The sequence below is a fragment of the Prunus avium genome, chromosome 6 (assembly GCF_965620075.1).
Source record: "Prunus avium chromosome 6, drPruAviu1.hap1.1, whole genome shotgun sequence".
NCBI lineage: Eukaryota > Viridiplantae > Streptophyta > Magnoliopsida > Rosales > Rosaceae > Prunus > Prunus avium.
In genome coordinates, this window is record NC_142289.1 from 30,868,602 (window position 1) to 30,881,441 (window position 12,840).

General features: G+C 38.9%; 1 protein-coding gene across 1 annotated transcript; it reads left to right on the plus strand.

Moving 5' to 3' along the window:
• The first annotated feature begins 3,317 nt into the window (after positions 1 to 3,317).
• LOC110755461 (disease resistance protein Roq1-like) lies at positions 3,318 to 5,561 on the plus strand. The gene is made up of 2 exons (XM_088254700.1): positions 3,318 to 4,203; positions 4,295 to 5,561. Exons 1-2 carry the CDS (start codon positions 3,716 to 3,718, stop codon positions 5,559 to 5,561), a joined length of 1,755 nt encoding a protein of 584 aa, XP_088110826.1. The 5' UTR covers positions 3,318 to 3,715.
• The last annotated feature ends 7,279 nt before the right edge of the window (positions 5,562 to 12,840 follow it).

A 12,840-nucleotide genomic window follows, 5' to 3' on the forward strand; every position in this document is an offset into this window, starting at 1 on the left:
CGCAAAGTCTTGCGTGACGGAATGTTTGTCGTCCCTGAACTATTGGAGCAACGAAGGGTATTGCGCGACGATATTTTATAGTTTTGTCGCGCAAAGTCTTGCGTGACGGTATTTGCGCGACTGATTTTGCGCGACGATATATCTGTCGCGCTATTGTTTCCGCGACAGATTTGTTCTTTGCGCGACTATTTTTGATTCGTCGCGCAAACGCTAAAATGTAGTAGTGAATGATAGAGATTTGAGGGAACAATAAAGATAGGAGGCAAGAAGCCCCAGCAGAGAGGTATAAAGCCCCAGTAGAGAAGCATAAAGCCCTAGCAAAGAGGTAAGAAGCCCCAAAAACGAGCAAGAAAGCTCAAGCACGAACCGCAAAAGAAAATCAAAAACCAAGGAAGAGAGATGGGAGAGAGGGGTAGAGGCCTCCTCCCCCCAAAGGAGGATATGTGGCGTTGGATTTGGGTTTTGCTGGGTCGCGGCACTGGAGAGAAAAGCTGGCTGAGTCCTATAGTTTGTCGATCGATTAGTTCAGTTTCCCTTCTTTTTTTGGTAAAAGGTCATTTTTGATTCTCATAGTTTGCCACTTTTACCACTTTGGTCACTATTATTCAATTTGATCAATTTTGTCCATGTGATTTTCAATTTAAACAATTCAAGGACAAATTACAATTTCTGTTCTCTCTCACCTCCGTTAATTTTTAAACACGTGCCCCTCACGTGGAGGGGCAATTTTCCATTCTAAGAGAAACAGCCACGTTGAGTCTCCTCCGTTCCAAATTGGGGTCGACTTTGGGGGCTAGGGTTCTAACAAAACCTAATTTTTGGGCTTAACCCCCAAAACCCTCATCTCCAAACTTTGTTTCGAATCTGTCATGTGCTCACTTTTGGTGACTCATAAGTAGAAATCAGGATGTTATTGTTGGAAGACAGCGTTGGCTGGATATGCAGTACCAATGGACAATATTGTGCTTCGTTTGATCTACATCTAGTTTATTTCCAAAGTTGCTTTCCCCACAACCCTCAATTCTCCTAAAACCCCACATTCTTTAACCCCCCAAAACAATATATTGCGCCTCTATGTTCTCGTGGGTGCCATTATTGGCCTTTTGCTCCCCATAGTTTATATACTTGAGGGCAATGTGGAAGGTGACAAAGAAGGCATCAGCGCTGCTTCCCCGCATGTTTTTCTTCTTGCCAGCCAAGTGTTCATGGAAGGAGTGGCTTTCACTGAGGCTCTCGACCCCGATACACATTTTTGTGCATGTTTTTCATAATTCCAGGAGGACACCATTGTTGAGTTGCTTAGAAGCAATTTTTCCAAAGAGTATGGTGGATCTGTAAAGAGATTATATCTTGGGAGAGGGCTTGCCATTGCTAATATGGCTTTTCGGTGCTTCAACCAAGAAATCACATTTTTTATTAAAAGACACCCTAGCCACCAAAGTCGACTCGAAATTGGAATGGAGGAGACTCAAACGTGGTTGTTTCTCTTATAATGGAACAACTTTGATGAAATTGCCCCCCCATGTGAAGGGACTCCTGTTTGTACCATATTTGACCGGACCCACAAGCCGTGACACAAGGAAGAAACCTAACAGCAAACGGGGTCCACGAAAGCCCAAGCTGACCAGCCCAATCGCTGAGGCCCATATCCGACAATCGGCGGGTACCTTCTGTACCCCCCTGCCGATTGTCCTTGTCTAAGGTACTTCACAAGGCATAAGTTCTAAGTACAGTCACTAGGACACGTAGCAGCCTCCTAGGCCACTACCACAAGTCCCACATAGAAAATTTACACCAAGCAAACACCCCCAAACCTCTATAAATAGAGCCCCTTTCCCCATGGGCAAAAGGTAACGGCAATATGACATTTATACCCCTCTTTTGTCAATTAGCTATCCTCTCTCTTTCGGCTAACTTTAGAATCAAAGGGCCTTCGACGGGTACCAAAGGTCTCACCCTTTGCCCACCCAGTTTTGAGCACCAACAAAATTGAGAAAGGAAAAATAAATTGAGAAATATAATAAATGTTTTTGGTAGATTATTTGACAAATAGGTGGGTATTTATAGAGTTTGGAGTGAGTTTTGGGGTTGGATTTGATTTAGATTAATTTAAAATATTATTTTGATCATTGGATTTAAATTTCAATCGTTGGATCTTTTTTTTTTTTTTTACCGTTAAAATGCCTTGGATTTAATTGAGATCGTTGATTTGAGGAATAAAAAAGAGAAAAAAAAAAAAGGAGGTGTTTTGAATTATGTCATTGGATTCCAACGGCAACATCCCTAGCTTTTGACACGTGGTGCGACAACTTCTGCAGCACCAGCAGCGTTGGCTCCATTCACAACTCCTTGCACATGGGCTGCGTGAGCCTTGAGTGGGCTCCCAAAAAAAAAATCCAGTTCAAGCAATAACTGGATTGATATTTGACCCCAAGTTTGGGTTTTTCTAAATTTTAGCCCCTTACTTTTTTTATGCTGGAAGAGGAATTGAGCTAGAGTTTTAGATTTTTTGAGTTTGGCCTGATGGTTGGAGATGACGTTATAGAATAAAAGTTGTGAAAAGAGCTATTTTAGCCCAAATCCCAAACCCCAAAAAAGAAACATATATTCTATCATATTCCTTTCCTTCCATAAAAGAAACATGGAATGTTTTACCAAAAGAAAAAAAAACATGGAATGACATTCCTATCACATCCAATGCAGATATCAAATTTTTTAAATATATTTTTTGGTATATTAGTTTTGAATATGTATCCAACAATAATTTGTTGGAAGGGTTAATTACTCAAATGGTCCCCAAATTTGTACGTGATTTACATTTTGGGGTATGAATTAAATTTTTCGTTCAAATGGTCCATCAACTCTATATTAATTACTCAAATGGTCCCACCGTTACATTCTGTCAATATTTCCGTTAAATATGAGGGCAAATTGGTCATTATTTACCCTAAAATTTGGTTAAATCTAACAGAAAATTAGACGGTGGGACCATTTGAGTAATTAATATAGAGTTGATGGACCATTTGAACGAAAAATTTAATTCATGACCCAAAATGTAAATCGCGTACAAGTTTGGGGACCATTTGAGTAATTTACCCTTTGTTGGAATAAGGAATGTCCCCTAGGAATGAGAGAAGCAACATGTCCTTACTAAAATGCCGGTCTAACAACCTCCACACAGGAGAGACTGGAAATCATACACAAAAATTGGAAAATAATCTACAGCCTTTCAGTAAAAACAAAAACTCCTTAACCAGAGAGAGAGAGAGAGAAAAAAAAAAGGAAAAACTTGAGAGCTGTAATCTCAAAGAGCAGATAGAAAGGGTGGACACATTTTCCACTCCCTCACCAAAGTCAAACAACATCTCTTCCTATGTCTCTTCTTTGGTTTCACCAACACACCACTGCCGCCCTCTCAAAATTTTTCTCTATGTTCTTCTTCGATTGTTTCACCCTTCACACACGTGACGTACCTTATCTCTCTCTCTCTCTCTCTCTCTCTCTCTCTCCGCGATTTCCATTCCTTGTTCCAGTTTCATTTTCGTGCTATTTACGATCTTGCTTGTATTAATTGACAGATTTGTATAGCAATCTTACAGGTTATTTCAGCATCTGAAATAGTATGCAATTTTATGTTTTTTTTTTCTCTCTAATATTCTACCAAAAGTTCTTGTATCTTTTGTGTTTCTAGCAGAAAACTTGCGACCACTGCCGAATGGCTTTCAGCAGCCAAAGAGCCTCCACTTCTGCTCCCTCACCTTCTCAATGCAAATATAAAGTGTTCTTGAGTTTTAGGGGCATAGACACTCGCAGGGGTTTTACAGCTCATCTATATGACAGGTTGTGGTTTCGCTCAGTTACAACTTTTAGGGACGACAATGACCTTGAAAGAGGTACAACTATTTCACCAACTCTACTAAGAGCAGTCGAAGAATCATGGTTTGCGATCGTTATCCTCTCACCAAACTATGCTTCTTCCACCTGGTGCTTATGTGAGCTTTCAAAGATTGTTGAGTGCATGAAAATTGACACCATTCTACCAGTTTTTTATGATGTAGATCCCTCTGATGTACGAAAGCAAATGGGAACTTTTGCCGAAGCCTTCAACAAACATGAAAAGAACTTTAAAAAAGAAAAGGTTCAACGATGGAGAGATGCTCTTACAAAAGTTGGTAATATCGCTGGGTGGACTTCAAAAGATAGGTATGCATGCACAAATGCACATTTATTATTCGTTTTTTCAAATTATGCTTCATATATGTAATCTCACCGGACGGTTTTTTGTTGGTTGTAGAGATGAGAGCGACCTTATCAAAGAAATTGTGGAAGAAGTGTGTAACAAAGTGCATCCTACAATATTCACATTGCCAGGTTCCACAACAGAGTTTGTGGGAATTGATTTTAGACTGAAGAAAATAGAATTGCTATTAGATCGTGAGGCAAAAGATGTTCGCTTTATAGGGATATGGGGGGATGGTGGCACAGGTAAGACAACTACTGCAAGACTTGTTTATGATAGAATTTCCCATCACTTTGATGTTAGCTGCTTTCTTGCTAGTGTGAGAGAGGTTTGTGCAACACATGGGCTTGTTCATTTACAAAAACAACTTCTTTCCCCAATCTTGAAGCAAAAGGTGAATGATGTTTGGAATGTTCATAGTGGATCCGATATGATCAAGTATTGTTTGAGTGATAAAAAGGTGCTTCTGGTTATTGATGATGTGGATCAATTAAACCAGCTGCAAATATTGGCTGGGAAGAAAGACTGGTTTGGTTTGGGGAGCAGAATCATTATTACAACCAGAAAGGAACCTCTGTTGATCCAACACCACATAGAGGAACGATATGAGCTCTTGGGATTACAAGACAATGAAGATTTTCATCTCCGCAGAAGAGATGAGTCTGAAGGAGATGTTAACTTGCGATGTGGTGTTTGTGAAATTTTAATCCCATCAAATTCAGATGGTACTGTTGTGTCTAAGGTACATCCTATCTCGCTACAAGTATCCTGTCCCTCTCATGAGGACGACGGAACTCCTAGGTGTTGTAGCTGTGGAGGAATAAAGCCAAGGAACACCAAATATCATTTACTTAATGATGGTCTGCATCAATGTCCGGAGTGCCGGGATTCGGCGATTACGGAAGCTGACGAATGCGAAGCCCTTTTCCTTGAAATACAAAAAGTGTTTGATTGGAAATTTCAAGAGAAAAATATTCTAATACACTTCGTCGAGGAAACAGAATTCTTAAAAGTGAGTAAGGCCGCTGTGGGAGAAAAGTATCTAGCATCCAGTTTTACTACCAACACCAAGAGGTCTATTTTTTTCAGCTTGAAGCGCCCTGAAGTAACAGCAATTACGATACTGAGTGGTCTTCCTAGGCCAACGACAGGGGTCATTATGGCTCGGACTATGATGCGAGCATGGCTAGAGGTTAAATGTTATCGAATTCGAAATATGAACCCACAGGTTAAAATTGATATGGGCCACGTGTTGGCCCATATGTGGCTGGAATTTGTGATGAATTCTGGGTCAGACTTTGATATTAACAAATCCTATTAATGTCAATCAACATTTATGCAGAACTAAAGTTGTTTGTATCTTGAAATGCATGTTATTGATGAGACGCCCATTTCCAAAAGGTTTGAACTAATATATTTTTCTTTAGGGTAATGTCTTGGGGTGGTACCATAGCAGACAATTTCAATGTACCCCAGTGTAATCTGTACGAGTCCTGTAGTGGGTTTGTGTATGGGTTATGTTTGTAGGGCCTTTGGGCTCTTGTATTCTATTCTATCAATGAATTTCCATCTTTTGACCCCAAAAAAAGAGAGTATATATATCTATATATATAAAGCAAAAGGTAGAGAATGGTGAAACATTCAAAATACCAGAAAATGTGCCCTTGGTTAATGCAAACATTAAGAATTGAAATTATTAATTAAATGAGGATAATATGGTAAATTCACACTTTTCATATTTAAAAAAATTAAAATTAAAAGAAAAATCGGATAATGGATCCTATTTTTATGGAAAACAACTACTCATTATCTTTTTTAATTCTAAAAGAAATTTTAAATTTTAAAAAAAAAAAAAAAGCCTGAGGCTAGTATATATATATATATATATATTTTTTTTAATACAAGCGATATTAGAGGCTTCGAATACATACAAGACCTCAGGTGCATGGATAACTACTCTTAACCACTTAAGCTACAAATACCTTGCAACTAACATGTATTTCTAACACACATATATTTGCTCCTAATTTGAAACACATGGCCAAAAAAAAACAAACACATGCTTAAACAATCAAACATGGTTTTCAAAATTAGACACGTGAAGCTTTTATTCTCATGAAACACCAATATACTATGTGCACCATGTGAATTGTAAGCACATAAATTTAGTCCTCCTTATGCTTCTAAATTAGGCATCTAGATTCTTTACTTTGATTTTCTCTACTAGGATCTATCTGACTTTTTCCATTCGCACTCCACCTCATTTAAATTTAATCTAACGGATTTAAAGTTGACACACCAACCTAAAATAAAAACTCAATTTCAAAAGAATTAAAAAAGATAAAAAAAATATTCCTTAATTAAACAAATGCCAAATTTAACTCTGAAGCTCTTCTTTTCATATTCATCAAGCTATGTATTTCCCAATCAAAAAGTATTTCTTCTCTTACCATATGATTAACAGTTTTTGACAATCCCTAATGTTCAATCCCGCAAGTATGGACTGACAATATAGAACAACCATAGACACCTAGGTTATTCCCACACGTACCTATTATTGTAACAAGTTATTTTAATTTTGCATCATTCACTCCTATAATCAAACTCAAATTAAACGAACCCAACCCTTACAAAAAAATCTACAGTTAAATCAACTCCTCTGTATGAATGAATGAGAAAGAGGGAATTTTTGGACTGAAGAGACGAGAAGAATTTGGGAGAACAAGGGAGACACGCGCTTGTAGAGAAAAAGAAAGAAGAACAAGAGGAAGAAAGGCATTAGATTTGAGGTTTCTTTAGGAAATATATATTTTTATTTTTAATTTACATCTAATGGTGTTGATCCGCAAAACGGCATCACGAATTGGCGTCCTGTTGTGTTGGGCCAAAAGTGTGATGTGTCGTGATCGTGTTGTGGGAAGGCACACTTTTTAGTGATAAAATATAAATTGCTCACAGAAAATTGATGAACCACACACCTAGTTCTCTCAGTCTTACAGAAAAAAAAAACAAAAAAAATTCCCTGGCCTCCAATAGTTTTTCCATCGATTAGTCCAAGTATCTATTTATCCCTTTTTTTTTAGTTCTCTCTCTCTCTCTCACTCTCATTTCCGTTCCTTGAATTTAACCGGCCTCTCTTAAGGTACGACTTCCATTTTCAGTATGGTATTGTACATGTTTCACATCCAATGCCAAGATCTTTTTTTTTTTTTTTTTTTTTTTTACAGGGGTAGAGTCAGAATTTGACGCAGTACAAGCAAAAAGGTTACAAGCGTAACTTAGAAAAGAACATAAGCTTCGAATCCACTAGAAAGTTAGAGAGAAAATTTTCACTATTTGTATTATTTGATAAAAGATGAGTTGAGTCCAACCATACACGATGACTGTCAAAATACACCATTCTCGCCCAATGGACTGCCCTGGGGAGTTATTGAAAGTTTAACAGAAAAGAAACGAAAAGTATGTAAATTGATTACAATCTTTAAATGCCCTCGTGCTATCGTTTCCTTTTAGGAAAGGTATTATGCGACCCAATCAGAGCTCAGACACCAAATCTATAAATTCATGTTGTGTCCTTTTTTCCTTCTTCTCTCCAATTCTTCTTCAAACCATTTAGCCATTTGTTCTACATCAGGATTTTAGTTCACAATGACAATGGGCACCCTCAAGTCGTTCATATAATACAAATTTCAAGCTTGCATACCATATTCTTTTTGTTTATATTTAAATTAAAGGGCAGAGAATTTTTTTTGAAGAAAATGTTCATTCATAATATCAAGAACGTACATATAACGACACGAAAAAGTGGCCAAAGGCCAAAAACTTTATTAATCAATAGAATACAAAGAACACAAATCATCCTAAAGAAAGCAAATTTGACTAATTGATGAGCCATAAAATATTAGTTATTGTTAATATATTAGTTTTTTTTTTTTTTTTTTCCAAATTATGCTTCATATATATAATCTCACCAGATGTTTTTTTCTTGGTTGTAGAGATGAGAGCGACTTTATCAAAGAAATTGTTGAAGAAGTGTGTAATCAAGTTTATTCTACAATATTCACATTGCCAGGTTCCACAACAAAGTTGGTCGGAATTGATTTTAGACCGAAGAAAATAGAATTGCTATTAGATCGTGATGCAAAAGATGTTCGCTATATAGGGATATAGGGGGCTGGTGGCACAGGGAAGACAATTACCGCAATACTTGTTTATGATAGAATTTCCCATCACTTCGATGTTAGCTACTTTCTTCCTAATGTCAGAGAAGTTTATGCAACCCATGGTCTTATTCATTTACAAAAACGACTTCTTTCCCCATTCTTGAAGGAAAAAGTTAATGAAGTTTGGGATGTTGATAGGGGAACCAATCTGACCGAGCACTGTTATGGAATAAAAAAGTGCTTCTCGTTATTGATGATGTGGATCGAACATTATTACAACCAGAAGGAACCTCTGTTGATCGAACACAACATAAAGGAACGATATCAGCTCCTGGGATTACAAGACAAAGATGATTTTCATCATTTCTTCCCACATTTCCTGCAACATGGAGCATCGTCGTTCACAATGTGCTGTTTGTTGAAATTTAATCCGATCATATTCAGATGGTGGTTTTAATAATAAGTTTCTGGTACATCCTTTCTTGCCACAAAGTTCCTGTCCTTCTCATGAGGACGACGGAACTCCCAAGTGTTGCAGCTGTGAAAGATTACAGCAAAGGAACACCATATATTATTTTCTTACTGATGGCCGGTCACTATGTCTGGAGTGCCGTGATTAAGCGATTACAGAAGCTCACGAATGCGAAGCCCTTTTCCTTCAAGTAAAAGATATTTTTTATTTGAAAATTCAGGAGAAAAATATTCGAATATGAAGAGCATCCTACCCATCAGCCAATGAATATGCAAGGCACTCCCCACAAGTCACGGCAGTCTGTAGCCATTCAAGTGTGATTGCTTCATTATCTCAATCAATCCCTATAATCTTGGAACTGCCTATTTTATGTTTTACCGTTTGTATAATTTACTCTGTTTATACTCATGTACAAAGTCAACTGTATAGCATATAAAAGAAATCCAATACAACCAGAATACTCATCGTGGGGTGTTCTTTCTATTCTACTTCTTATTCTTCTCTAAACCCTAGTTATTTCTCTACATGGTATCAGAGCCTCGCAGAGGCTAGCAACCCCTTTTCGATCCTAATGACAAACTCTTCCTCTCCTATAAACTCTTCTTCTGTCTCTCAGACTACTTTTCAAAATACCATGACCACCACACCATCTTCTATTCCAACTTCTTTCAATATCGCTCACTTATTTACAACACCAATGGATCGTAATAATTTTCTCTGTTGGAAATCTCAGTTTGAAGATGTACTAGAATTACATGATCTGGAAGATGTGATTAAGACAGAAACCCATCCTCAGAAGAAACTTCCCGATGGTTCTCTCAATCCAGCCTATTCAAAAGACAAACTAGTCTTAAGTTGGATCAAGGCCACGGCTTCATCTTCTATTAAGACCCTTCTGATTCCATGTTCTACAGCATATGAGGCATGGACGCTGCTTGAGAAACGACTGTCACCCCTGTCCAAAACTTATATTCGTACCCTGCGAGATCAGATACGCACCCTCAAAAAGGATCCAGAAAAGTCAGTTGCTGATTATTTGATCCACGCCAAGTCTCTCTTTGATTCTGTCACTGCGGCTGGCACCTTAATTTCTGATGGCGAACTTATTGATTATATACTCGATGGCCTAGGCCATGAATACAAAGAATTTACTACCTCCCTTCATCTTCGACCCTCTCTAACCTTTGATGAATTTTATGATTTGTTAATACAGGAAGAACAGTTGCTGAAGAGGATGTCTTCCCTCTCCTTATCACAAAGTGTAGCACTCACCTCTGATCGCAGTACCAATGATCAGGCCACTCAGAACCGAGCCCAAGGCACCACTCACCACACCCATTCTCAAACCCGGTCTCAAAACTTTGGAAGAGGACGAGGTCGAGGTCGCGGTTGGCATAATGGAAGAAATTCAGGTCGTTCTCCTAACTGGAATTCCAACTACCATAATGGCGGGACCTTCACTCGCGACAACGGCTGGCAAAATAGTCGTGATCACCGTCGTCCTCAATTTCTAACAGATACTAGATCATCAATGCCTTCACATGATGGACGTCCACCACTGCTCCCAACACCACCATATCAACCTCCTTTTCAGTTTCAAGAAACCTGTCCGATGTGCAACCGGCAAGGCCACACTTCACGTGTATGTCCTGATCGTGGTAATTACGCCTACATGGCAGAGTCCAACACCTCCAATATCCCTTCACCATCTGTTCCTACTAACACAAGTTGGTGTGTTGACTCCGGGGCAACCCATCATATGGTGTCCAGTCCTTCTCAACTCCCCTTTGTGAAGCCATATACAGGTAATGATTCCATTATTGTAGGTAATGGCACTCGTCTCTCAATAAGTCATATTGGTCAAACTAATATTGGTCCTTTGAAACTTACTAATGTTCTATGTGTTCCCGCTATCCGAAAGAATCTATTGTCTATACACCGTTTTTCTAAGGATAATAATTGCTATTTTGAGATGCATGCTAATGGTTTTCATGTAAAGGACAATATGACGGGGAGGACATTACTCACTGGCAGTAGCTCTGGCGACTTGTACCATATTCAAGCAGATCCTACAATCTCAGGGAAGCTAGTCTTTTATGGTGAAAGGACTACCCAAGATATTTGGCATACAAGACTTGGCCATCCGTCTCATGATGTTTTTCGTATTTTACTTAATAAATTTCACTTGCCTGTTAGTGGTAAGGTTGATTCTCATAAGGCTTGTCATATTTGCCCTTTGGGAAAATCATGTAGACTTCCCTTTTCCAATCGTACTTTTTATGCTCATGAACCCCTTGCAGTACTTCATCTAGATTTATGGGGACCAGCCCCAGTCTCCTCAAATTTTGGTTATCGTTATTATTTATCTATTGTTGATGAATACACTCGATTTGTGTGGTTTTATCCTTTAGCAAAGAAATCCGATGTGCTTACAACGTTTGTCTTCTTTAAAAGATTGGTGGAAAAACAACACAACCATTCTATTAAAACCATACAAATTGATGGTGGTGGGGAATTCACTAATCGTTTATTCCTTAATTTTCTTCATGAACACGGCATCACACATCACATTTCATGCCCTTACACACCAGAACAAAATGGAATTGTTGAGCGTAAGCATAGACATATTGTTGAAATGGGACTTTGCCTGTTGTCCCAATCACACTTACCTTCGAGTTTTTGGCTCGAAGCTTTTTCCACTGCTGTCTTTCTTATCAACAGGTTACCAACTACACAACTTGGTCAAGTTTCACCCTATGAGAAGTTGTTCCAACGCCCACCTGACTACCGGTTTCTCAAGTCTTTTGGTTGTACATGTTTTCCACACTTAGTGCCATACAACAAGCATAAACTTTCCTCCAAGTCTATTAAGTGTATTTTTCTCGGGTATGACAATCACTACAAGGGGTACAAGTGCTTTGAACCAATCTCTAGGCGAGTGTATATTTCAAGGAATGTTACTTTTGATGAATCTGATTTTTCTTACACTAATATTCTATCCAAGTCCTCTCATGATTCCAGGTCAATACCTCTTGCACCCACGTTATTGGAGCCTCCTCATGTTCCTTTATCTCCAGCTCCCCCAACTACTCCACCTCCTTCTAACCTTGCTACGGACAACCAGCTCTCACCACCAGCAACACCTCTTCCGCTCTCTACTCTGTCTTCATCTCCATCCGACCATCCTCTTCATCAATCTGCAAGCACTTCCCCTCCTTCAATAGAAATCGAGTCATCTCCGACAACTCCAGCCACTACACCACCACCACGTGGGTTCCGCAGCCTTCATAATCTTGTCTACAACTCCACACGCCATCCTCTTCCCCATGCCTTAACTGCAACTCTTACGAATCCTCTCTCAATTGAGCCTACAAGTTATACTCAAGCCTCTAAATTCCCTCACTGGCAGGCAGCGATGCACGAAGAATATACAGCCATTATGAAGAACCAAACTTGGTCCCTCGTTCCTCCTACACCAACCATGAACGTCGTGGGCTGTAAATGGGTTTTCAAAGTCAAGCGAAAAGCCGATGGCACTATTGAAAGACACAAGGCACGCTTAGTTGCCAAGGGCTTTAATCAAATGGAGGGCCTTGACTATGATGAAACATTTAGTCTTGTTGTCAAGCCAGCTACTATTCGCACTATCTTAACTATTGCTCTTTCCAGGAATTGGCCCTTGCAACAACTTGATGTTCGTAATGCCTTTCTGAATGGCATCTTACAGGAGGAGGTTTATATGAAGCAGCCCCCAGGTTTTGATGACCCTCTTCGCTCCAAATATGTCTGCAAACTCCACAAGGCACTCTATGGCCTTAAACAGGCCCCCCGTGCATGGTTTCATCGACTTCATTCTTTTTTAATTCATCAAGGATTCTTCCATAGTCAATCTGATGCTTCACTTTTTATTCGTCATACAACCTCTCATACTCTTTATGTCCTTGTGTATGTTGATGACTTAATTG